The following is a 27,021-nucleotide window of genomic DNA, read 5'->3' as shown; positions in this document are numbered from 1 at the left end:
CCAAAGATGGCAATGTAGCAAGGGAAGACGAAATGTGATTATATGGTTGTGGTCAATGGTAAATTGGTAATTGGTTGGTCGAAGTGCATATATATGTATCCATAATGTTTGGTTAATAAGAAATAGTGCAAACACGATTAAATCAAGCATGTTCAAACAAGAACACAAGAAACACGTGGATGGAGAAACAATCTTGCGGGAAAAACCAGTGGCGCACATATACACAACCCATTAAAAATGATAATTGACAAGTAGGTAGCTCATCTGGTACTGGGATGTAAGTGGGTGCTTAATGACCCACTCTAGCTCATAAAAAGAAAATTACACCATGTAATCATCAAGAAAATAAAGTAGCAATTAGGTGAAATAACACTTTTAGTTTAAAAGAGTGAGTTTTAGATCGACAAAAAAAAAAACTTGCATCCTATCTGGATTTTTTTTTTAACAGTGAGATCCATTTTCACAACCTTATTTGAAAGTGGGGTCGAACGAGACCGCTCTGTGTATACCCATGCGAGCGCTCAGGCTCGAATACGAATTGACTCGAATGCTTGTGTCGTGCGAGCGCTATCCTTACCAACCGGGCTAGCGCTTTGATGCTGCTGTATCCTATCTGGTACGCTACAAAAGGGTATATAAATGGGCACAAAATGAACCGATTCGAGTTGTAGTAGGTAAACACACAAATATCTTTCAAACATAATTCAGACCACAAGCATGGTCAAGGAGACAATGAGACACACAAGGGCCCGACTTTAATATCTCCAGACAAGTCTTTTAAAATATCTATAAACAACTAGTGCACTGCTGGTCCCTGCACAAGAGAGTGATTTTTGGAAGAGATACAAGAGAAACATTAGAGCAAAGCCAAGAGAAGACAAGCGAATGACATTAAAACTAAATGGACTTAACACAAGCAAGCCAGAAGCATAGGCACTCGTAAGAAAAGAGAGGGAACGAAACTGAATTGGATGCTCAGAGAATGTAAATTTGCATAACAGAAACAGAATGTCTCGGTCTCAGGTGACTGAGAACTCAAGAAATCTTAGTCGACGACTTTGGGCCTGGGATTTGGGTGACTGTCGGCGATGTTTAGGACTTTAGGCTTGAGGGACGTTAGGGTTTCGGGTGTCCCCGGGCTCAGAGAGAAGGTCTTAAGAGGCAAATAGACCGGCGGTGACGTTAGACAACGGGTGGGGTGCCAACGGCCACAGATGGTCGAAGATCGTTGGTGGACAGTGCTTGCGGCGAGGGAGGCAAAACAAACAACCTGTCAGAGACAAGTTAGCATGGTCAGGATGGTGGCCACGGATCCGGGGGAGACGATTGAGGGAAGGCAAGTTCACTGTTGCGTAGAAGAGATAGAAAGTGTCGTCAATTGGAGATAGAAGAAAGAGGTGAACCATAGATGCTTATCCAACAGCCAATATTGGTTGACTGAGATTTCACTGCTCTCAGTCACTTTGACGCGGAGAAAGCCCCCTAACAAAAATTGGTAAACTATGAAGCTATAGTGTACTTAGATTTGAGTACAACTGGATTGGATCTGGTTCCTCTGACTTGGGCACCCCAAAATCACGACGTGCAATCGCTGGATCCATCATCCACGTGTCATGACGTTGAGATACCGAAGTTAACGGATTCGGATCCAAGTGGATCCTACTTAGATTCTTTTTTTCTTCTTTATAACATCTTTAATATTTTTGTGTACCAGTTTATTTTCTTTCGGAGACATATTTTTATGTAGCAGCTAAGCTACCAGGTGAGGGAGCACTGAAGAGGAGTGTCGGGATGGGGAGCAAGGAAGGCTTCAGCTTGGCGCCTCCACACCTGCGTCCAACAATACGGAGGTTGTCCGTCAGGGCAAGTGGATATAACTTGCGGGCTTGCAGCTTGCAGGTTACATATTTCCTTGTGTCTAATGTATTTTCTAAAATATTATTTATTTTTTTATTAATATTACAAAATTAGACCTCATTTGAAATTTTTACAGAAATAGACTTATGTCGCTTAACCCACAAGCATAATAAACCATTTGTTGGGTGACATTTGCCATAAATCATAAAAAAAATTGTGTTGTTTTGCTCTAAATATTCAAAGCACTATCCAAATAGTCACAAAATTTTGAAAAAAAAATAGTGGTGTAGAGGATTGTACATTAAAGTTCTCCACAAAATTTTAGCCTAAATAATGTTTGTACAATGAGAAGCAAAAAAGATAAGTTTTTGTTTTCTTAATTTGTCCTTTTTGTTTGTCATTGTAAAATTCATTGTTTGAGTTGAAAATTTATAGAGCACTTGAAGAAATCATATTTTTAAGAATTTTATGTGATTATTTGGAACATGATATTTTATTGATTTTTAGAAAAATCACTAACTAAAGAGTGAGTTTTTTTTCACCCCGTGGTGGGCGACAAGGGTATATTTGTGTGAATTTTGCAAATAAGGGCCTAATTTTTATAATATTAATAAAAATAAATATATTTTAAAAATCGAGAGAGCATAGTGCAGGTCTATGCGCATCGACCCAAGTTAGTATGGCTATTTATTTAGCTCAGCGAACCGGCGCTAGGCCACAGCCACAGGGAAGCAGCCGAATTCTAAAGCTACTCGCTCGTGCTAGTCTGCAAGTCTGGGCTTGAAGAATTAAGAATTAAGACGACGAGAGAATATTGCTACCTTATTTTTCATTTACTTGTCAATAATAATTTATTGTAGCAATTTTTAATCATGTATTTTAAAAAAATTATAAATACTTAAAAATATATCATATTAATAAAGTATATTTCACGATATATCTAATGATGGGAAAGTTTTAGATATATATGAACTTTAAAAAAAAAATCAAAGTTACTACAACAAATTATTGTACAATGGTAGTACTAGCAACATGGAGGACAACCATGTTCTGCTGTGCATCACGCTAAAATACTGCTGCCTGACAATGATCATCCTACCCGGTAGTGTGGATGTCTCGGCACTTTCTAGTCTGACGTCTACTTCATGGAAGAAGATTCTCTGACCTAACTGTATCGTCACGTGTTAGCGTGGGCTCGTCGCGGTGCAGTAGAAGCCCTTCCCTGCTCTAGCAGGGGCACATTTTATTGTAGCCTGACCCGCGCGGCTTTGCTCAAACGACACACGGGGTCGCGGGGACGATACAGTTAGGAAGCGGCCGCGCGACGGCCGTTGAAGCGAAACGGCCACTCCGCTCCCACGAAGGAACGCTCGGGTCAGCCTCAGCGTGGCGCGGTGCCTCCCGCGCGCCATCTCGTGACGAATGAACTGACTGCCGGTCACAGGCATGCCCGCTGGCGGAGGGATCCTCGCCCGTGACACGCGAGTATGCTACGCGAGAGAAACCGGTTCCATGCCCGACGCGCGGGTCGCAGACTCGCGGTGAAGCAGCGTTCACTCTCCCGGTGAATATAAGGTTTGTTTGGTATAGTTTTTAAGTAGTTTCTTACTTGAAGTTAAAATAGTTTTGTTAAATAGCAGCTTTTAATTTTTAGGTTTTTTTAAAGTAAAATTCGTAGGAGTAAATCTTTGAAATGAACTTAGAAGCTAGGGAGCTGAAAAAACAGTAATTTTTTCTGATTCACTTCTCGTACAGAATTATTTCCTCCACATATTTTATTTTAAAGAATCACTGTAAAATCATTTTTCGTCACAAAACTACTTACTCCAGAGAATCACCCCAAAAAAAATTAGATAAAAAAAATTCTACCAAACAGACTTAAATCATATTTCTGCACTTCTGCTGCTCATATCCACCACCCTTGGGGCAAATTCGGCTCAAATTTGTTTGTTGCGATTCCTTCTTTTGAGAGTTTAGCATGGGCAAAAACTAACGTGACCAACGATCAGCTCAAATTTCGGCAATAAATGCCGTCATACGCTTCAATGTCGTGTTCTTTTTATTTTGAAAACTCATCGCTGTCTGTCTATCTCCCGGTACAGCAGTAAGAAACGAAAAAGAAGAAAGAAACGGGACGAAGTGACGGCAGCAAAATTGGAAGCAGGCCTCACGGTCGCAAAGGATCCGGCGCCGCAGGTCCACCACCATTTCGATTCGCGAGCCGTTGGCTATTTATCGGGGTCCTCCCGGTTCAGGTTCGAGCACTGCAGCTTTGGACCGGGTTCTGTCCTGTGTCGCCCATCCTGCGGCGCCCCTACCCAGGCCTCAGTGCAGAGCCAGCCGCCCTCGTCAGCCCGTTCGCACAGGCGCTGCACCACGCCAGGGGTTCAGCCGGGTGGCCGGGTGGAGGGGAGGATGGAGAAGGCTCTCACCAAGCTCGGCAGCTTCACCATCTCCCGCAAGGCCAAGCAGGAGCTCTCCGCCATCGGCGACGACATCTCCGTGAGTACTGCCATTTCTCGTTTCCGTGTCTCCTCTCTGTGTAATCGGTTGCTCGAGGCCATTGCGTTGGATCCGTTGCCTTTTATCTTCCCGTTAGGAAGTTAGGGGAGAAAATAGTACTTTGGTTGTGACAATGTGAGCTATTCTTTTCGATTGTTCTTAGTATCGACGACTCTTATCGGTAGTTCTCGGAGTTTTTCGTTAACATCTCCCTCTTTTTGGGGTTGGATTAGATTCGTTCCCATGCCGTTTTACTCGGAGCAGCAAAACTATGTTGTTTTGATTAGCTATATGTCAGCCTATTTTACAAATTTTCCAAGTGGAGTGATAAAGGAAAAGTGCATTCTTTGATTTAACTGTACTAGCCCTCTTTGCCATGCAGATAGTTTCAAAGCTCTCAATTTACTATGACTCCACATTCTAGATGCAATTCGTTTGATTTAGCGTTGAGAAATGAAACTGACAATCTTAATCTTATTGCAGCGTTTCTCGAGCACTGTGGAGGAGAAGGCAAAATGGGTCTTCGAGAAGCTCAAAGGTACTAGTACTGTTCTGTTCCGTACCACGGTTGGTTTTGTGGCTGTGAAAATAAGAGTAAATCTGAAGAGAAGTTACATGACTGATTACAACATTCTAGGTCCATGTTATGTTGTTTTGGCAACATCATTAGTACAAGTGTCCATCGCTGGTAGTTGTACAATTTCAAATGCTGCTTTCTTTGCCTCATGCGTAAAACCAAAGTAATATGGAAAAGAGCTTTCTTTAATATGATTATATGTACTAGCTGCCTGATTCCTAACCTTTGATCTGGATCTAGCTTTCCTTTGATTTCCTGCACCCTTTTGATCTGCAAAGTATAGTGCACATGGGGGCCAAACTGAAATGACTTCCTGCTGTTCTGCGTTGGTCCTCCTGAAGGCTTTGGCGGCATTAGCAAGGCTGTGCAATATATGTCCTGGTCGTAGGAAGCACCAACCACAACCAGTTGATGTGCCAGCCTGTAATGCCTGTTCAATTTCATAGTTCTTGCTTCCAAGCAGCGTCTAATCTGTACAGGTCGTGCAGGCTCCAGTTAAAGCAATCAATAATGTAACTTAACAACTTCTCATCTGAAAGCATTGCCCATAGAAGATTCAATACCTTTGCTCTGACGAAGACTGCCTGCAAACTGGATTATTTTTCTTGCGTGCCTTTTTGCCAAATACAGGTCTCCTCAATAATGTGCTTATAATTTATATGTCTAATTTATATCTTGTAGAGCACACAGTTATGCATTACTGTTTGATGTCTCTCTTCTGATTTATTAAGATTGTTCATTGCTCATAGAGTATAATCACAACTATCTCTGTTTTCTTGGTTGCAATTTATGTGATGATCAATTGAATGTTGTGGGTATCTTCTAGTCTGTATAGGATCATATATTTCACTTGCTACATTTCATTTGAAATTCCATTTCAAACTTGCTCCATGAAGTTGAACATTTCCTCTCAAGACCCAACACTTTCTGCTTCTGGATTCTGTTTGTTATCACTTTGTTAACCTCATCCCGTAGCACCGTTGCACAATTAGATCTGTTCATACGGAAAAGCAGATGCAAACTGATAATTGATATTGCGAAAATATATACTGACCACAGTTTCTCCTCCTATCCAGGCAAAAACAAGCCACTCTCTGATGTGCTGCGTGATCACAACCTCCCTCCTGGCCTCTTCCCTCGGAATATCATCTGCTACGAATTCGACGAATCGAGGTCGAAGCTGGTGGTGCACCTGTCTAAGCCCTGCGAGGTGAGCTTCAAGGACTCCTCCACGGTACGGTACGCGCCTCGTGTCAAGGCGACGTTGTCCCGAGGCAAGCTTTCTGGGATCGAAGGCATGAAGACCAAGGTGGTCGTGTGGGTGAAGGTGACGAGCGTGAGCGTCGAGAGCTACAAGTCGGACAAGGTGTGCTTCATTGCTGGCGTGAAGAAGCTGAGGCAGAAGGATGCTTATGAGGTTCCCCGGGAAGCTGTCTCTGTTGATGAGTTCTGAGCTTGGTCCATTCGTCTTATCCACCGTATCATTCTTGCCATTTTTTGGGTCCCTGTGATGTGTGATCCTCGAGGACAGATTGGTGACTGATGTGATCTGGTTCGGTAGATTTGTATATTGGAAACATGGAGAATTTGTTCTTGCGGACAGAAGACACCCGTGCATGTTATCTGATCAGTCTTTCACATGTATGATGCTTCAGTAATGTACTAATGTGAGCATTCAGCATGTGTTCTTGTTCTGCCTTGCTTGCTTCTAGGGTACATGTGTTCCTGTATTGTTTGGTACTGCATGTGGTTGGTTTTTTGCTGAGTTGCACAATTGGTTTCAACAAGCTTCCAGACATGGAAATTTATGGTAGTACATGTTTTGTACGTGATCTACTACATATGACAGGAGGACTATGTAGAGATAGGTAACTTGGATGGTATTTTTGTACATTTGTACAGCAATATGTTATTCGTAAATGATAGGTGATGCTAGAAGGGTAAAACTTAACTGCAAAATACATCGGCATGGCCGTGTTATCCAATGAACAAACCTAGCTGCTATAGATGGTACACAAATTATAAGAAAACCATAACGAAAGAGGCTGTTGTGAGGAAGGGCTTCGGTATATGTTTTCCTGTAAATAAATATATATGAAATGAGTAGCAAATGTCCAGTATCGAAAGAAGCAAACTAACATATGCGTGAGGCATAACTAACCAGGCCCAACTTCAAGAGAATCAAACTAAATCTGAGTGACGCGTAAACTTCTGGGAGATGGCCAATGATAGGTCGATGAACTTCTGTCAGACTGGTTGAGTATCCTGAGAGTATCATGATGCCAGAACAGATGACTTCACCAATCGACAAATAGATAAACTAAACTACGGAGGTACATAAATGGTTTTGAATATAGTGTAATATAAAAATTGAATAATTGATAAAGTCCTCATTACAACTCCACCAAATAATTCATCTGCAGACAGAACTATCACAACAATCCAGCTGTATTTTTTTAAGTGAAATTCAATAATGATAACAGAATCAGGTAGCATCATCAGGAATTGTCAATAAAATTGGAGAACTGACTTCTTTTCATAGATAAACTGGCAGGTTCCCTGGAACGTGATCCAGGTCCAGTCAGCCATTATCCAGATACTTCAGGTTTTTAGACCCTTGTATACATGCTCTCAATTCCTATCCTATGGTGTAGTTTTTTACTAGTCTCTGTTGAACAAAAAACAAGCAAAATACCCAAATCAAAATAACGCTTCTTACATGCAAAGGATTTTAAATGGAAGGTACATTGCTAAATACTAAATAATTGATGTTTCCAGATAGTTCAATGAACCCTAATTGAAGTTCTCTTGACCAGCACTGCATTGCTATTCCTTAGCATTAGAAGCAGAAAACTCTTGTGAACATAAGCCAATTTATTAAAAAAGAAGATCCATCTTCTAGCAATTAAGTTGCATTATGTACTGAAATCCATCTGCAACAGCAATATTGTTAACCAAAGAATATCCATAACCAAGCAACCACTTATAGGTGAGCTAAGATGAATACAATATTTGCAGACATAAAGGATGATTCAACTCTCAGTAACCCATCGATTGAGGAAATCAGCTCAGTATTTCTTCACGAGCCCTTGCGTTAGGTTCATGTAATTCCCAATGCTACCTTCTTCTGACTACTTCATGCCAGCATGCTGACCTTGCTTTGCTTCTTCAAAAAGTCTGTGCTAGCTTCACCTTCACTTTGACCGGCGCACTGCCTTCCAGATTGATCAACATGAGCAAAGTGATTACCATAAACTTGCTTGGCTGGTGCACACCTTTACAGTGTACATGCTAGAAGGATTTTCTTGGTTGTTTTGGCTGTTTCAATCTCCGTGATCCTCATCATGAGCAGTAGTGAGAGAAACATTTGATCACAAGTGAAACTGTTTGGAGCCGCCCTCAATAATCTCGATGTACTGACAAAGTGGCCTGGCTACAATGGGAAGCATCATGGTCCATCGAGGTCAGCTGTTGAACCAACAGCACGGACCGTGTCAATTTTGTTTACATCGTGGTGGTATACTGGTACGCAAAACATAGCAGCTTCTAACACCAGCACAGCACTGGCTGCACTGGACAGCGGAAGCGTGGTAGCTATGGTTACTCTTATCACATCTAATGTCAAAATCTATTGGGTCGAACCATTGAAGAAAAGTTCATAGGTGAGAGGGACGGAGAGTCTGAATCAGTATTAAGAAATCAGAGGCCATTGGGTTAAAATGATACCATAAGGTTCGGAGTTGTTCAATCGCTTGGAGTTCTTTGGGGTTGTTAAATAAATGAGGGTCTTGGAATCAGAGTATTGAGGGACCATACAAATAAAAGGGAATAAACTGCTTGATAGTATAAACAGGCAGCCGCAAAAAAGTGCCATTTGTGGAAATATTCCACCATAGTGGACAAAGGAAGATGCCGTCTGGTTGTAAAGGTCCTTCTGGTTGAGTGGTGCACTTGTGCCTTTTCTACTAGACATGGAGTTGGGGAAAGGCATAATACTATTAATACTATAACTGTTACACTGGTTGAAGCTGATGACATGACACAAGCTGAGGGTCTAATTCAACAATCCTCTTAGCTTTTTGCCTAGATGACTTGTTATTTATTTTAAGGCATTAGTTCCAGTTAGATACTAAGCCATTTAACCGTATACAGATGCCCAAAACTATCATTATTTGACATAGAACCAGCATGCAATAAGCACAAGCACTGCGAGGAAAGAGTCAGCAACTACTTCAATAAGATAAGAGCCGACAGGCAGCAAAGGAGCAGTTAGATGCACATAAGAACAATAGTCCAATCTATCCATTACAGAGGCTATTTTGTAAGGCTATTAGCCTAGAACCACCACCAATCAAGTGGAAACATATATGGCTTCTTTGTCTCAGGTTTATCTGAATTGAAATCCAGTTCTGTGACACATTAATTTCAAAATAGCAACCAATCAAAATGGTAAATGAATCAACATATATTCAACAGTTTCATTTACCATTAACAATAGCACTTAAGTAAAAACTAACAGAAACCATGAACAATTATACATCCAAACTTCTATGTTCCCAGCATCATAAGTAGCACATGAAACATTCATGTTACAACACACAGACAACATGAGCAATGCACTTTTATTACATCCTCGGATAGAAATTGTTGAAACTTTAACAACTTGTAGACATTAAGCAGAACGAGGGGAGGGACTAACCAAACACAACGAGTCCTCCCAAATCATGACACAGCGAAGATTAATCAACGCTTCTTCAAGAACCCTTCTGCAAGCTTTAAGTAGTCTCCCATACCACCACCACTGCCACCCTCCCCGTCCTGTTTCTTCATGAAACCCTGTGCCAGCTTTAGGTAGTCTCCAATGCCACCGCCCTCTGACTCATCATCGCCATGCTTCTTCTTCTTGTCATCTTCCTCCTTGCCATACTTCCCTCCCCCATGGCCACTAGTCTTCTTGTACCCCTCCTCTTCCTCATACCTTCCCCCTGAGTGCCCACTAGGCTTCTTGTTGTAGTCATCTTCTTCGTACCTTCCTCCATGGCCTCCACCACTCGAAGTCCCATACCCATATCCACCACCACTAGGCTTCTTGTTGTATTCGTCTTCTTCATACCTTCCTCCGCCGTGGCCACCACTTGGCTTCTTGTTGTACTCATCTTCATACCTATTTCCACCTCCATATCCACCGGCACTAGGCTTCTTCCTATAATCATCTTCTTCCTCATACCTTCCCCCACCGTAGCCACCGCCACCACTAGGAGGCCTCTTATAGTCATCTTCTTGCTCATACCTCCCCCCACCATAGCCACCACTAATAGGCTTCTTGTAATCATCTTCATGCTCATACCTTCCCCCTCCATAGCCACCACCGCTAGTTGGCTTCTTCCTGTAATCATCTTCATCCTCGTACCTCCCCCCTGCATACCCACCACTGCTAGGCTTCTTCTTGTGCTCCTCCTCTTCCTCATACCTTCCACCTCCATAGCCACTACCACCACTAGGCTTCTTCTTGTATTCATCCTCCTCATACCTCCCACCACCAGGCTTCTTCTTGTACCCCTCTTCCTCCTCCTCATACCTACCACCTCCATGGCTCCCACCCGAACCCCCATCACCACCACCGGGCTTCTTGTTGTACTTGCCTTCTTCCTCCCCCTGATGCTTCCCGCCTCCGCCGGCGCCCCCATCCTTGCGGCCGTACTGGTGGAGGTACCCCTCGGCCTTCTCGAGGTATCCGCCCACGGGCTTGCCCTCGAGCTTTCCGTACTTGGAGGCGGTGTGGAGCAGGTCCGCGGCCGCGCCGGCGACGCGGCCCTTGTCCACCTTCTCCAGGCTGTGGTCCTGGAGGGCCAGCTTCGCCGCCTCGGCCAAGAGCTTCGCGCTCGACGCCAGGTCCCCGCTTCCCCCGCCGGAAGCAGGCCGGTGCTGCGGCGGCGGGCTGCGGCGGCCGGAGACCTCGTCGCCGTCGTAGGAGGCCATTTCGGTGGGATCTGGAGAGAGACGAAACGAACAGACCACTACTGCTTTCGCACGAAGCTTCCAGCTCGAGCCGGGCCTGTTTGTTTCTGCAAAAGGCTAATTCTGAATTGTTAATTAAAAAAACTGATTCTCTAAGAACTGACTATAAGATTAGTTTTTTTATTTTTTTAAATCTTTTTCCCGGAGTTTTTATTAGAGGTCTAGGACGCAGACACGGGTTGGAATATCCGACTGACTTCCTCCAACCTTAAATGTTTGGCGCCCCTGAGTGGCTAGTCCGGCATACCGCGTAACACGATAACTTGCAGTCATGGTTAAAAAGAAAAAGGAAAGAAAAGAAAAATTGCAGTAGCCGACGGGTGAAACACTGCTCTGCTAAACAGCCATTCAGGGTCTAATAGGCACTTTGTCATGCTAATCTTCAGATTACCCACACAAACTCCAGCAACATACACAAGACTTACTATGCCCTGAGAGATGAATTACCAAATGCATACCAAGTTCTTGAAATGCCAGCCTCGGAGAACTGGAAGTGCGTTACTGATCTAGAAATCAGCAGAAATCCCTATAACAGTATAAACCACTACATGACGCACATATGGGACAGGTTAATAAAAGTCGAGGATCAATTTTACTCGTGCGTGAGAGTATTCTGGAACAGTTATGTCCCTCTAGCTAGAAACACCACGATAATTTGTCACGTAGGGTTCTCCTAACTCCTAATACATCTAAGTGAAAAGTTTGTTGTATGTAAACTAATAATTACATGATCTTGCTTACAGGAATCCATTATTAGCTTTCAGTTACACAGGTCCAGACAATGGTAGTAAAATCCAACAATTTTCCAGGCTTGTATTTCACATTGACACGGAAATGCTTGTTCCTGCTCCATTCAGCCTAATTGTTATCTTCGATGCAGATATACTGAATGACAAAGGAGGAACTTTCTCGGTTAATCCTTGCTCATAATCTTTAGTTCAATTCTGCATGAAGATATTCTGGGTTTGCCCAGAAGATATTCTGGGTTTGCCGGTTCCATGATTTATTCAGAAGATTGTTCTTTGATTTCAGGAAGCATCATAGTAAATAGTGGCCGATAAAACAACCTTTCCATCATTGACGACTCTTTTGATAGTATTCAGTACTGGTGAGACATCACAAAGCACTAAGATACCAGCTAGGGTACATGCGTGTTTTTGTCAGTGGCTGATTGCCCAACCATCCAAGCAGTGGAGCAAAATATTGCTGTCCCAAGGTTTACATGACAGAACCAAGTGACCAAGCACCATTTCAGGGCTCAACTACCTTGGAAGGGAAAAGAAATACAAACTTCAGCTTGGTGCAACAAATTATGCTAAATACTAGAAGGTAATTAAGTAAATTAACTCACAGAAGCAACTTCTATAACTGATAGCATAATTACACAATGCAACCATTTTACCGGATGGTGTACCAGTTTAACTTGGTTATGCGGTAATTTCTGCCTTTGAAACTGGATATCAGGAGCAGATTTACTAGTAATTACTACTAATTGTTATGAGTGGCAGTTCAACACACTTACACTCTTAAGTACTAAAAACTTCCTGAAGGCCACAGGCTACTGAAAATGAGCACTGGCGTATTATCACCATCACAACAATCGTTGTAACACAAGTGTAACCATGAACTGATCTCAGTAAAATCTGAAAGATCAATGAGGGATGAACATTAAATTAAATGAACTGAAACTTTATTCCTGTGGCTTGCATATACTATTTATCTTCTTTTTTTCAAATAATATGAACTATGAAGCAGCCTATCTCTTCAATCCCTGCTTACCAGATTCTTCAACACATGAGAATGTAACAGATTCAAATTTTCAGGCTTTCAGCCATCCTTCGCCATCCGTCAATTTTAGCTATAGGTTAAAGAACTACCATACTGATACCAACTGCTATCATGTATTTACTCTGTTTATATATAAGAAAGCACCACAAGATTTTTACAAATAAGATGAAGTTCCTTACACAATAATGATTCGAATTTTTCTGACTGTTCATACTTAAAACATTGAAAATAGAAACAGTGATCAACAAAGAATATAGCAGCCAGTATTACCAGCGAGGCTGAGGTGAGGACGGCTGATCAGGACACGAATGAGAGGAACCACCCCTATATGGACCACGCCTTTGCCCATAAAACCCATTAGGCGTTACTTGACGTATGGATTGTGGTATGTCATCACCATCTGCTGTGGGAAGTGGCCCAAGTGAACCAAGTTCAATTGGTTCAGATGAGGAAGCACCATGATTTACACCTGGTTCAGATGAGCACACCATAAAAAATGGCGGTCCTGGAGGGCCAGATAAAGCACCAGCACCATTTGCAGCTGTAGCTGGTGGTGCATAAACCCATTGTGCTACGTTCCCTGTTCTGCGCATAGAGTTTGTGGATCCAAAAGAATGGCCCTGCACAAGATATTGAGCACCTGCCCCATGCCTGTATGAGTCATTTCTATAGGTTCGCCGCTGCCTATCAGATTGACTCTCATCAGTGGCCTGTCTACCAGACCTCATGCCAGACCTCTCCGATTGGCTACGTCCATAGCTGCGGTTTGGACTCCGTTTTTTCGAGTTTATCCAGCTTCTTTCCTTGTCATTATGGTCGCTCCTGTCACTATTATAACCTCTTCTGTAGTTTCTTGAACTTGAGTGCCGGTTCCTAAATGGAACCTTCTAAGATAACAGAAGCCACATAATTGACGACTCAGTATTTCCCAGTTCAGACTACCAAGCTCATTAGTCATTGCTTAATAAATTTCTCTTGCGAAACAAAGAAATCATAGTGCCCTAGAGGCACAAAAGGTAGAGCTACCAAAAGAATAACCTAGAGATCCCATAATCCAGAATATCTTCAATTCAGCCATGAAATGAACTCATGGCTTTCATCATGTGACAACTGATAAATCTGATTAGCCATAGTACACTTAGCTGACGATTCATCCCCACCTCTGAACCCCTCCAGTTTATATACCTATAAATATCTAGATGTTTCATTTATTGATGATTAAACACTCAACACTAGTTATCTTTTGTACGTCCTTACGGTGCCACCAATCATCATTATCAATGCCACATAGTTACCATGCTATGATCTCACGCTGTTGGTCGGTAATACATGAGCTTCAGGTTGACTAAAACCAGGTAAAACTTAATTACAAAGAAGCATTTCTTCAAAGAAAGATTGCTTAGTAGGGAAAAACTAGATCAACAAAAAAAAAATTGGATATCGGAATCCTTTCAAGATTATGGTTCCGAACAAGTTTATATAAGTTGCATCTTCCTTGTAGTGCTCACAAGCACCAAAGTTACTAGTTTCGAAGCTTTCAAGATATAAAACAGCTGGTTCCAGTCAAAACTGTGGCAGCATATGAGCTTCAGAATGATCTACACTAACTTTGAATACTAATTAAAACCAACTAGTACAGACAGAGTTTCACCAATAAGCAACTCAAAACTAGCCACCTAGTAGAAAACAGTTCACTCTGCCTTTCTGGAGCCCAAGCTCTAGGATATTCGTGATGAGATAAAGGGGGTCTTCCCATGAATCTGGCAGGTAGACTCATAATTGTTATTAGCAAGTTCAAATTTTAAAACTCACTAGACGGGTAGTATCCAACAAAATAAGAGCTGTCACAATCTTCAATTGAGTCTACTGGGGTGGGATAAATCCTAAACCTCAATGGACGGGATAGATCAAGATCTTCTATTCACATTTTACCTTTCCCTGACAAGTATTTCCCAGCCTCTAGGTAAACACAGATCTTCTATTCCCATCAATCTTTATAAGATATACATTCTGATGCTACAACAATTCCCATGGTGAACTCAACAGACTAATTTATTTTTGATTATGTAGCCTTTTTTCCAACTAGATTGTTAAAGAACAATGGAACATAGATGCCAAGAACCTAAAGCCCATAACAGTTGCCTAAAAAGCTGGAATCAGTACAAAGTTTACATTGATAGTGTTAGTATTTTCAGTTAACCACGTATTAAAATTGTAATAGTGTGATAGCATAAAGGATCAAGCTTATTCAGTTTTTCATTTTTTGATATACTATTACTAACAAGTTGTCTATGCATGAGATAATATACTGAAACAATTGTTAGGATCTTACAGGATTGGGCAAGTAGGTTCCCGTGCCTCCACGGTATCTGGGTGCATCTTCTCCATAATGCTGGAGAACGCCAGTAGCTCTTTCTGTAGTAGGTTGTAGAGGCATCACAGGAAAAATTTGTTGACCAGGGCCCACCATCTGTGTCCAGTTAACATTTGGTGCAGCTGGTCTTCCAGGCCCATCCCATGGAGCATGGCCCTGAAAATACACTGGTGGGACCGCAAAAGGGTATAAAACAGGACCCAGAGGACGTGCATTCTGGCAGATTCGCCCATACTGTAAAATGTTCCAATGGTTATCAAAATCGCTGTTCAAGATGTCAGGCTTGTGTTCATCAGATGGCTCAGCCATAATACTGCATGATGCTGTTGAGGTAGCATTGGTATCTAGTTGGTGAACATCATTAAGTGAACTAAAATTTTGACCTGCGATATTGGCAGGAATCTGATCAATTCCCTCACTTCTCTCAAACTGGGGAACAGAACCATCACTATTCCCTGGAACAAATGGGAGCACAACAAAAGGAACTGGTGGACCTGTTGGAACAAAAGTCAGGCCAGAGCTATCAGCTTGCCTCTGCTGAGGGGAACCAATAAGAAAAGGTGCAAACACTGGATTAGGCATGCCAATCTGTGATGGATCAAAATCATTTGGTACTTGACTAGTTCTTGATTGTGTCGAAAAAGAGTCGGATCCTGCTACTATCTCAGAAGCTTCATTAATGATTGGTACTACTGCCCCATTTCTGGGGCCATTATCAACTTCAGTTAGGAGATGCTCTGTAGTATTTCCCATCTGCCAACCAGTCTTGCTATGTGTGGTTGTGGCAGGTGCTGCAAAGGCAGGCCTTTTTCCCCATGAACTCACATCCAGAGCTTTGCCTCTGGAAGAACTGGCATGTGAAGGAACACTCACATATCCACTCCTCATAGAGCAAACTATGTCAGCTTCTCTACTTGTTTGACTCTGAAACATGCTGGTATAGTTTTCGTCATCTACACCATAATCCCCAACAGTAAATTCCATCTGCCTTTCCAAGGGGGCACCACATACACCATTAGGCAAAGAGGAATGTTCCTTGCCATCAATATCATAGATGTGAGGATCTCTTCCTTCAGGATCTAAGTGTCTAGAAAATCCAGCACCATACTCATGCCAATTTTTGCCAGTATCATGCTTTGCATCTGATATAATAGGCTTCTCACTCTCATTACCATCCTCAATGTTTGATGCAAAAGTTGGGTTGCATATGTAACGGGTCATAGGTGGTGGAACAAATCCGTGGAGGAGCTGCATATTGGGCAACCATGATGTTCCAATTAAGCTAGCTGGTGGAATCCCGGCCAAATGCTTTTGAGGAAAAGCTGTTGGAGCCAGTAAAGGGGAATGTGCTGCAGACAGATGAGAAGGTATTTGCATTGGCAATTGAGCCTGTCCATCGAAGCCATGCAACTTTGCTGATGCCATTAAATTAACCAAAACTTGTTCATCATGGTGCATCTTCGATGATTCAGAGACAGAAGGAAGTTCTTCGTTCATCACAAAACCATTATCTTCACGATAGCTGCTCGAAACACTATTTGAATCAGAAGCTGCTTTTGCACTAGGGTGAGATGAACTGTTCATGGAAGACACTGATTCATCCTGCGAAGACTTAGTGATGTGGATGCTAGACACTTCTGGAATCAAGATACTTCTTCTGCTACTGTAATCAACCTTCAGAGATTTTTCCATATCAGCCACTCTAGTCCACCTACCGTGAAACCCTTCAACAGAAGAATCTGTCAGTTCAGGACTTGATCGAGTTCTTGCAAATCTAAACCTGTTTTGCCCATTTATGTCGTTGACAAAAAGAGCATTTGGCACTCTCTTATCCCTTTCACCTTGCATCGATCCAGCAGAGTTGTTTCTTTCAAGCTGTTCGGAGACCTTGAAATTGCCTTGAGTTGCATAAACTTTTTGGTGCTGCGCATGAGAAACAGAAGGATTAATTGTTCTTGGCGTATTCCGACAGTGTAGGTCACTTTTGTCAAGTGCCTGAGAAGAAGGGTCAGGATAACTATGACCAACTTCAGTAAGATTATCCTGATTAGCATGAAGCTTAGGACTTTCAACCTTTTTCTTGAATGCTGTTACACTTTGGTGACTGTTTGACACTACAGCAGGAACAGCCTTCAGAGGTCGCACATCAACCAGACTTGGGGTAGGCACATCAGGACGATTGTGACTCTCGTGTCTTATCCATGTATTTGTGAAGAATTGATTTAATTCAGCAATTAAATCTTCTTTTGGACATTGAAGTAACTTTCCCAGCCTTTTCGCTCCAAATGCAAAAGCACTGCGTATTCTAAAGAAATTGCCTGCAAAACCAAATATATATCAACTCAAAAGGCGATGTGTTTTTGTTGTTCTTTTTAGTTGGATCTTGTGGGTTTCATCTCTAGCCTACCCCAACTTGCTTGGGACAAAGGCTTTGTTGTTGTTGTTGCAGAGATAAAACTGTTCATTGAACATAACCAAAATGATGGTAATCGTCCAATCAATACACTTGAATTTTCTTAAGAGACTGGATCTATCATTAGCATCACATGGCCAATAAGATAAAATACTGACAAGAGTACGTTTCACAGAGTATACATCATAACAAGGAAGAATTTATTATAATTAAATTGCTAGACAATCAAAGTAAGATAGATTGCTGCTCTTAATCAACCACATACTCTCCAAGTCCATATATGTAAGAATGAGTAGAAGTATGACAAGTGCATTTATCGCAATACTGGTCAAGGAGGTCCTATTATGAGTCACATTCTAAAATAGCATTATAAAGTCCACGACTGAAGTATCAGCACGAAATGCTGATAAATGGGATTCAAAGTAGCCATCACTGAGTACTAACATTAATTATAACAAACCAAAAAGGTAATGGCACCGAGACCAAGTTGCTGTTTAAGGCATGTTTGGATCTCTTACCAATTAGACAAGAATTTTCTAGTGACACCTACAAAGGAGGGACACATGGAGCTTCAAAATGCTGGCCCATTTGGCCTTCAATAAGCAAAAAGATTTCGCCGTGTTCAGGCAAACAAATTTGGATCACAACATTCAAATGTTGACACATCATGATGTCATTAACATTACGGGGCTTGTGAGAACATACAGCTTCAACATAAGGCTGGTATTTTGTTTGAGGACCAGAAATCTAGCAGAGTTAGACCAGGGCAGACCAGACAACCTAGTAATTATAGCTACAGAGAACCTTTTAGAGCATAGGCAAATACTGGCAGTTCTTATTGTCAGCATTAGGGTTGATTTGCTGATTACTTTATATACATACATCAGTAGAATGGTGAGATTCCACCAGCAAGCAAGCTACAACATGTTGTATAGATAACAATTATGCGAAGTTTTTACCGAACAGACCCTTCTGCTACCAGCGAATGCACACTAACTAGAAGTTAAATTGACTGGAATCTCAGAAGAGAATTTCTTAATTATGCTTACAATCAAACAGCTGCAATGACAGCAAAAGAATACTACCACAACACTTCCCAGAAAGTTTTCCCTAAAAAAAACACTTCCCGGAAAAGAATAAAAGAAATAGCAACAACAATCAAACATTGAAATAATAATTAATTACCATGTGCACAATGCACGATATGATCGTCTAGTATTACAAATGTCATTAAATAAAAACAAATATACCATCAATTGTAGTATTGTACTATGTTCAATTCACCAATAAGCAATAAGTTAATCTTAAAGTAGGCTAATAGTACCTTTACTGACACTTTTTCCAAGGTTATTGTTTGTACGTAAAGGATCGATGACATTGAAGTGCTTTGAGACAAATGGTTGGCCCTGGCTTTCCTGGGTGTGAGGCATAAATCCGTATGCAGAACTGCAATCATCCAGGAAGGACTTGCTCAGCAACAATTCACCACTATCCATCCACGGAGGCTCCACTGCATGACATAACATTAATGATCAAAAGAACCATTTTCGAATCAATCATTGATCTAGCAAAACAAAGTAATACATATTAGATTACCAGACATGTCTGGAAGTGAACTTATAGGAACTGGGCCACGCAAGCTCAAACAAAAGTTCTCCCAATCGAAGTTGCTGAAAAATTCTAAGAAACGGTATAGCACCTGCACACACACAAATAGTAAATAAGCACTGGCTTCATGTCAGGATATACAAAGACATGAGCAAGTAAGTCACCTCAAGTGGTCCAGTAAAAGAATTATCGAATATATGAAATATGTACAGAACCAGGATCTCCAATGCGTAAGTAGATATAAGACCATGGTGCGCTCCAAGAATACGACTCTCGTAGAAACACCATGCCTTTATCAATATGATACTCCGCTTGAATAAATGTTTTTTATTGATCAAGTTGTCGACCTATTAAAATGCAGAAACATTAAAAGCAAGTACAGGCAGAAAAATCAAAGCATCTTTGATCCAGGTACCTAAATGCAATAAACACAGTTATCAAGTCGACAATAAAGTTTTACAGTCTTAAGATACAAATGATAAAGTTTTGAGCAGCTTGTCTGTGTCTACACATTAAGTTGGATTTTGAAAAGAAGAACACACCTGTTCAAGAAAACAAAGTGTACATAGTCCACCAACTTGATTAAATGAGATGTCAACAACAATGTTTTCCACAAGACATTTAATAATCTTGACCTGGGCATGGTACATGAAACATATGAGAATGACATAAATGGATGAAAAACATCATGATATAAGTCCCAAATCATAAAACATGATGCATTCCCAAAAAGAAGAGGGAGGGGAGCAAGAAAAAGATATCAGATGCCTTTTTTGTGTACTTAGAAGGACACTAGAAGTATCTTCAAATACATAATCCTAAATGTTAATAACAGATTAGCAGATCTAGCAGTACTTTATTTTCCACATTATACCGTGCAAAGAACTGTACTGAAGGAGCAATGGACATATGACTCAACTGAAGTTTAACATGAGATGTTGCGTTATTTTCTGAGCACAAAGTACAACAAGCAACTTCTGTTAATAACTTCAACACCACGTACGGCACAATGCTAAATGAAACTCTACTGCAGATACCTAGTTAACAGAGGAATAACTTGATATGGAGAAATTCTGGTGCCTATACAACAACAAAAAGAAAATAACATCAATCAAATTACCATAGGGGAAAAATACCTCTGCCTGAATATACTGAATTTCGTTTACACTAAACTCAGCATTTTCACTCTTCTCTTCGTGTTCCAATGCATTCCGGACAAGATTTGCCCAAATCTCCTTTAGTTCTTCACTATTACTAAAAGCAGTGACATCAATGTCACCATCAGGTAAGTACGTCTTGAGAGGGACTGACCCAAAGGTAAAAACCTGTAGAGGGAGACACGCAGACAGAGAGATCAATTCTCTGAGAAGAAAATTTAACCAGCAGGATAATGAAGTAATGAAGATAGGAGCAGGGAACTTTCAATATACTAGTGGACAAGTCCCCTTGACATGCATAAGCCAAACAAACAAGTCTATTTCAATCTTCCAAGAAAAATTAAATATGGTAAAATTGGTCTCTCAATGCTACTGCTAGGCTACTACAAATGCTCATGCCATCAGGCAAACCAGAATTTTATGACATCCACATATGGCTACTGATATATGATTGTCAAACATGAGTTACTCAATATTTTCTGACAAAGACATGCAAGTTTTTCACATTGTATTATCTGCAGAGGTCAACTCTGCAGTTTGACAAACCTTCAGTAACATGGTATTGCCACATTGGACGTGTGCTACATCCCATGTCACAGGATGTATAAAGAGAGGCATACAGTTCAATAATGCACTGTCCAGGGTCTCCAGTCATATTATCTCCCAAATGAACAGATTAATTTTTGCCAGTGTTTCTTGGGCAAAAGTTTGTAGGCCACAGGAGCTTGGAGGACTTGGCATCCATGATCTCACAACCCTTGGGTGGGCCTTACGAATGCGTTGGTTGTGGCTTCAAGAAACACAGCCGGACAAGCCATGGGCAGATTTTAAAGTGCCTGTCCATGCAAACGTGAAGGCTCTCTTCTCAATTTTGGTGGTTTCTTTGGTGGGTAATGACAGCACCACTCTGTTTTGGACCAATAGATGGCTTCAGGGGCAGGTGATCTCTGATATTGCCCCCAATCTAGCAGCCTTAGTCCCTAGGCGGATTGCTAATAAACGCACGATTCAGCAAGCTCTTCTTGGTTGCCGTTGGATTCAGTATATACGAGGAGCACCTTCCATTAGTGCTCTCACAGAATACCTAGATGTATGGGATATCTTGGCTAATGTCATGCTTCATCCAGAGGTACAGGATGAACACCGGCGGAGGTTTACAGAGTCTGGATAGTATTCGGCCAAATCAGCATACAACACCTTCTTCCATGGTGCTATTCATTTTGAACCATGGGAACTCGTCTAGAAAACCTAGGCTCCAATGAAGTGCCAATTCTTTCTATGGCTAGTTGTCCACAATCGTCGTTGGACGGCCGATTGTTTGGCTAAAAGGGGACTGCCTCATCCAGAGAGATGCCCACTTTGTGATCAAGCAGATGAATCCATTCAACATATCTTAACCACATGCGTCTTCGCAAGACAAGTTTGGTTCCTTCTGTTCATATGATTTGGCCTCCTAGAAATTTCTCAGCTGGATGATGTATTTTTTAGTGATTGGTGGGTGAGGACATGCAACATGATTACCAAACCGATGAAGTGTGGGTTCAACTCATTGGTGATTCTAGGGGCTTGGTTGTTATGGAAGCATCGTAATGATTGTGTCTTTAATGGTGCGACAAGTGTCCGCAAAGTCATGCGCCAAGCTGGAGATGAGGCCCGGCTGTGGTGTGACGCGGGTGCTAAAGGTTTGTTACAACTAAGTGTGAGTTGACCTTGGCGCAATTAGTTGTCGTTATGGTCATTTGTTTCAATTCGTGGCAAGTTTTGTAAACTTCTTTAAATGGGTGTTTGTTTGGGTGTACTTGAAACCTTTTTTTCTCCCTTAATGCAATGATATGCAGCTCTCCTGCATGTTCGAGAGAAAAAAAAATTGCAAGTCACCCCCATTGGATGAAAACTTCATGCTTCTAAACAAGTTGTCAAATAACAGATTTAGAAGTATGCATGTTAAATGACCAGATACCATCCTGTTCTTCTGCACAAGGAATTAGCAGAAGCAAAAAAGTTATGACCTTTGAACAACAGGACACGACTGTCCTAGAAGCCACCATTTCATCAGAGCTCTCTCTCCAGAATCAGCTTCAGTTGCTCAACCACACATTTGAATAAAATAAAATAAAGCATCAGTTATGGTCTATTGCTCTCTTCAATCCAGCAACCACTAGTCTGCACAGTTATACAGCACCGGTCTCATTTAGCTATCCATCGTGCAATCTTCATGCCTACAACAGCGCTCTACTTACTCTCCACTTCAAAACGCGTGCACACCAGTGACACACTACACGCCACTAGTTTCTATTACCTGCCGGAGCAATCAGACCAGTTAGTAAAGCCAGTATGATACCTGGCACGAGAGGCAGTTCATGATGAGCCGCTGCACGTAGTGGTAGACGGCCTGCCTCCGCCCCTCGGAGTGCGCGTTGGGCTGGATGCGCGCGATCAGCTCGGCCGTGCGGCCCTCCGCGACCGCCAAGCGCTCGGGATCGAGCCGCCGCGTCACCCCGGCCGACGCATTGGGCAGGAGCCCGTTGGGCACCATCCCCGTGCGGCGCCAAACCAATGCCCCCTCCGCCTGGCGGAGCCAAACACTAGTCCCCCTACGCCAACAGCAGCCGACCGCAGAGCACCCCGGCAGCAATGGGCTGTAGCGGGGACGGGTGGCTCAGAGCACGGAGCAGCCGCCCCTCGGCGCGAATCGAGCGGAGCCGATGGAGCCGCAGTAGGCGGGCGGGCGGAAACCCTAGCGCGAGAGACAGATCGGTGCGGCCGCTGAGCAGGGTTAGCTGCGGCAACGGCGGCGGTGAGGAGGGCAGTGGTCGGCGAGGATGAGGGGCTGGGAAGGGAGGGGAGGGGAGGGGACGCGCGGTGCGGGTCGGTGTTTGGTTTGGGCCGTGGGCGCGGGGATGTGCCCGGCCGCGGGTGTGACCTGACTGACCTCTTTTTTTTTCGAGTACTGACCTGACTGACCTCTGACGTCTCAAACACTTCGCTGTGGCGTGGCCGCGAGGGCAGTGCTTTGGGGTTTCAGCCGTGCGGGGCCCTCGAGCGGGAGCAGCCGCCGTGCTACGCGGTCGGCTTGGATTTCCGGATGTTGCGATCGGTCGTAGGGCTGAAAATTGGATTAGTCGGTATTTTGGAACCTACCCTACCCTCTTAGGCCCTTCTCAACCTAATATCAAACGAGCCCGTCAAACTATCTCGGTCTCTTCACCCTCCCTTCCACCTCTTGTGCTCCCCACTTCGACGGCCTGACCTCAGGCCTCCTCGCTCGACCTCGGGCCTCTCTGCTCGGCCACCGCCCCTCACCACCAGCTTTCCCGCCCAGTCGTCGTGCCCTCCTGTCCGCTTCCCCACCCTAGCCTCCCAGCCATGGCTACCCAACCTCTGTGCCCTAGTCTCCTTGCTCGGCCCCACCTCTACAGCCTCCTCGCCCGGCCACTGCCCCTCCTCGACCTCTTGTCCGCCTCCCCGCCTGTCACCCCGCCTTGGTCGTAGCACCCGGCCTCCCCGCTGGTCCCATCTCCACAGCCTCGTCCCGTGCCATCGTCGTCGGTGTCACGTCGCCCCGCGCCCTCATCTTATAGTAAAAATAGCTCTATTAGACCATGATTATGATTTTGATGATTAATAACAACATAGTCATTGGGACTACATGTTCGTCGAGAATATATGATTAGAAGGTCTCATAGATGCAATACATAAAGAAGCTATCGAAACCGGAATATTGAATTGGAGAAGTCTTAGGAAAAACGACTACACCGGATAGTCCGATGATACCACAAGTGTACACATCGAAGCATTTTCTAGAATGATGAAAAACTAAGCTGAAATGATATTGTACTCACCGAAAAATTCGGTGATCAAAATTAGTATACACCGGAGCATTTAACAGAAGCTCTGCAACTGTCGAAGACTGAAGATCAATATACTAAAAGATCCGATAATGAAAAGACAGTGCGCACCGGAGTGTTTTCCATAACTCAAAGAAGATGAAGCTATAAAAACTGAAAGGTCCGATGATCAGAAAATCAATACACTGGACTGTTGAACAATGAAGAAGTTGGCTTAATCAGGTTCAAATATACACACCGGATAGTCTGGTAATGGAGATGAAGTATACACCGGATAATCCGGTGTTCAGAAGTGGTTCTGAGTGGATTCTAATGGCTAGTTTCTGAGGTTGTACACGCGCGGATGGTCCGATGCTTGTACTACTGTTATCACCGGATCATCTATTATTCATAGTAAAGTTGAGCCATTAGAGCAACATCTACTTGGTGAGTTTGAGGCTATAAATGTCCACCCACTTGGCTATTTAAATGTTCTAGAGTCCAAATAAGCTCATATACACTTAAAAAGACATCCAAGCCATCAAAGTACTTAAAGTATTCATCCAAAGCAATTAATCACACCATTAGAGAGTGATTAGTGCTTATAGACCTACAGAGAAGTGTTGCTAGGTAGAGAGTGGATTAATGAGTGATCCAATTGTGTACCGAGAGGTATGCTGGCGTCTTGGAGTCTTGTTGATTTACCGGTAACTTGTTGACCCTCCGATTTGGTATGAAGCGGCAGTAAGAAAATTGTACGGGAACGCAGAGACCCTTATCTTTGTGACTAAAGCTCTGAAGTGAAGATGACACACAAGTGATCGAAAGAAATGTTAGTGGTGAGATCTCGCCTTGGTGGCTTGATGGCTCATAATACTTGAGACCTTATCTTGGTGACTTAGTATCTCAAGAGTCGTGATCGAAAGAGACTTGACGACCAGGGGCATATCCTTTGTGAAGCTCCAACTTGGACTAGAGGTGGCTTGTGTGCCACCAATAACACGGGATAAAAATCTCTTATGCTGAGTTTGTCTCTCTACCTTATTTACGTTTCTGTATTTACATACTTTCAATTTACCTTGCTAGAATAGGTTGTAATCCTCTTGAGTAGTAAAGTAGATATACTAGATAAATCTATAGCACGTTTAGATAAAAATTGAGATAAATTTATCTCGTGAAGTTTTTGAAGTCATTAGTTTTTAAGTATCATAATTCACCCACCTCTTAGGACATCATCGTTCCTCACACGTCTCCACCGGCTTTCCAAGATCCAGATTTGAGTGCCCGACGGGTACCGAAACCTGACCCACACCTATGAGGTGCAGGTTCGGATGCTGGTTTTCGCCCACTTCCTATGTCGGGTTCAGATTATAGTGAGGCTAACGAGTTTCGGATCAACCATGATTTTGCTCTATTCAAACCCGACTCGACTCATTGCTAGCTCTAATGTGTCGGTGCAATTCAGGTGAGTAGTTAGTAGTACATGCTAGAAATTTGAATATGAAGTACAGTCCTAAATCTTAATTCCCGATTGCGTGTATTTAGGTGGAAGGATAAATTGAAAAACAATAGTGCCTCGTTAGTTGTGAATCGAGTAATAGAAATACGCCAAAATAACATTCTTGAAAAAAATACAACAAATAAGAATAATATGGTTGTGGTCAAAATGTTTGTAAATTGCCGTCTCATACCTTTCGTAGGTGCATACTTTAATTACTCTTGTTAGAGATTGGATTATGGGGTACAATCCTAATTACTGAATCTAATTACTAACTCAGTATGTCAAGTCATCCAGCTTTGGCCACAATTTTGGTAGAAGTAATTACAATACAATTACGATTCGAAATATTACAAAATCGTTAGTCGTTAATCAAGTATGAAGATAGATTGACAAAGTCAGCCACCTATTCCTAACATGTGGGTCTGAGGCTACACTTCACATGCTTCCATTCCTCCTCCCAAATCATGATCTAGCCCACCCCTTTTCTAGCATTCGTCCTTAAAATGCTACTTTACATCAGTTTGGTCGAATTGAGAATTTCGAATTTTACATGAAATTAAAGGCAGATGACTTCAATTATGTGTGAGCCGTTCAATCTTAAATGAATAAGCAAGATTTTATGTTACATCATCGCTATAGCATTTTTATAAATAGCACTATCGCTATAGCATTCGACTATAACTAAGTGTATCACCTCTCACATTTTATTCATGTGCCTTCACCATCCAACTACATAGGATCCGGGTCCAGTTTTACCACATCACTGCGTCATGCCTTTGTTGTCTTTGCAGGTATCCCACCCCCAACAACAAGGGGGTTCCGATGGATGAGATGATAGCTCGAGGCTTAGCGTGAGGGAAACGAAAAGGTTGCAAAAAATATTAAAAAACACATGCAAACTGGTTAGTCTTATTATCCACCTGCCTAGCCTTCTTAAGTCATCTACTGACCCATGTGACAGGTTCATGTCCTAAACGTGCGTTATGGAGTTCAGTGAGAAAGTAACCAGTTTTAGTCTTTTAGAGATGCAAGTTTCACTTTGTTAGTTAACCCATATTCATTGCATGCAACTAGAAATGTATTTCACCTAATAGCTAATTTTTTTTTTCTCTTGGCATTAAGGTCCAAATGAATTCACTTAAGAAAAGGGTCCAAATGAATCAGGATAGTGTTTGGTTCATGCTCTATAACTGTAAGGTGGTGTTTAGTTAAGTGATTGTAATGTATTACAGAGGGTTAAGAGATACCATTACAACGGTTTGGTTCGATTTGGCTTATAATCAACTACTGTTTAATCGGATACTAGTTTATTCATAACTGATCCCACCCCTCCCGACTGGAATCACATCGGCTCTACTCGCCTCATCTCGTCACCTCTGCTTGCATGTGCCTCCACCTT

General features: G+C 42.4%; 3 protein-coding genes across 7 annotated transcripts; 1 reads left to right on the top strand and 2 right to left on the bottom strand.

Moving 5' to 3' along the window:
* Positions 1-4,105: 4,105 nt before the first annotated feature.
* Positions 4,106-6,703, top strand: LOC133916677 (uncharacterized protein At5g01610-like). Its single transcript, XM_062360461.1, has 3 exons — positions 4,106-4,359; positions 4,843-4,897; positions 6,013-6,703. The coding sequence occupies exons 1-3, from the start codon at positions 4,273-4,275 to the stop codon at positions 6,387-6,389; spliced, it is 519 nt and encodes a 172-aa protein (XP_062216445.1). The 5' UTR covers positions 4,106-4,272; the 3' UTR covers positions 6,390-6,703.
* A 2,734-nt stretch (positions 6,704-9,437) lies between these two features.
* LOC133916676 (uncharacterized protein At5g39570-like) lies at positions 9,438-11,061 on the bottom strand. Its single transcript, XM_062360460.1, has one exon. It carries the CDS (start codon positions 10,913-10,915, stop codon positions 9,680-9,682), a length of 1,236 nt encoding a protein of 411 aa, XP_062216444.1. The 5' UTR covers positions 10,916-11,061; the 3' UTR covers positions 9,438-9,679.
* Positions 11,062-11,930: 869 nt separating this feature from the next.
* LOC133916674 (uncharacterized) lies at positions 11,931-23,283 on the bottom strand. 5 transcript variants are annotated; one of them, XM_062360457.1, is made up of 10 exons: positions 22,636-22,772; positions 22,304-22,370; positions 20,274-20,462; positions 19,680-19,772; positions 19,302-19,484; positions 19,126-19,228; positions 18,854-19,039; positions 15,075-17,434; positions 13,013-13,629; positions 11,931-12,220 (listed from the first exon to the last, which is right to left on the bottom strand). In XM_062360457.1, the coding sequence occupies exons 2-10, from the start codon at positions 22,340-22,342 to the stop codon at positions 12,217-12,219; spliced, it is 3,774 nt and encodes a 1,257-aa protein (XP_062216441.1). In that variant the 5' UTR covers positions 22,343-22,370; positions 22,636-22,772; the 3' UTR covers positions 11,931-12,216. The 5 variants fall into 5 exon arrangements, with proteins under 5 accessions (XP_062216441.1, XP_062216440.1, XP_062216439.1 ...); XM_062360456.1 differs by lacking the exon at positions 22,304-22,370 and having other exon boundaries at positions 13,013-13,626; positions 22,636-23,279; XM_062360455.1 differs by lacking the exon at positions 22,304-22,370 and having other exon boundaries at positions 22,636-23,277.
* Between the last annotated feature and the right edge of the window lie 3,738 nt (positions 23,284-27,021).

The sequence above is a fragment of the Phragmites australis genome, chromosome 4 (genome assembly GCF_958298935.1).
Source record: "Phragmites australis chromosome 4, lpPhrAust1.1, whole genome shotgun sequence".
Classification (NCBI taxonomy): domain Eukaryota; kingdom Viridiplantae; phylum Streptophyta; class Magnoliopsida; order Poales; family Poaceae; genus Phragmites; species Phragmites australis.
This window is presented reverse-complemented; position numbering and strand designations above follow the sequence as displayed.

What these genes read in the sequence shown, in the direction of transcription:
- LOC133916677 (XM_062360461.1), top strand. Translation starts at nt 4,273, where the DNA reads ATGGAGAAGGCTCTCACCAAGCTCGGCAGCTTCACCATCTCCCGCAAG. An exon ending in CCATCGGCGACGACATCTCC is followed by an intron (nt 4,360 to 4,842) that starts GTGAGTACTGCC and finishes ATCTTATTGCAG; the next exon opens with CGTTTCTCGAGCACTGTGGA. An exon ending in GGTCTTCGAGAAGCTCAAAG is followed by an intron (nt 4,898 to 6,012) that starts GTACTAGTACTG and finishes CCTCCTATCCAG; the next exon opens with GCAAAAACAAGCCACTCTCT.
- LOC133916676 (XM_062360460.1), bottom strand. Translation starts at nt 10,915, where the DNA reads ATGGCCTCCTACGACGGCGACGAGGTCTCCGGCCGCCGCAGCCCGCCG.
- LOC133916674 (XM_062360455.1), bottom strand. Translation starts at nt 22,830, where the DNA reads ATGGTGCCCAACGGGCTCCTGCCCAATGCGTCGGCCGGGGTGACGCGG. An exon ending in TTCACTTCCAGACATGTCTG is followed by an intron (nt 19,040 to 19,125) that starts GTAATCTAATAT and finishes TATGTCATGCAG; the next exon opens with TGGAGCCTCCGTGGATGGAT. An exon ending in TGGAAAAAGTGTCAGTAAAG is followed by an intron (nt 17,435 to 18,853) that starts GTACTATTAGCC and finishes TTGGTTTTGCAG; the next exon opens with GCAATTTCTTTAGAATACGC.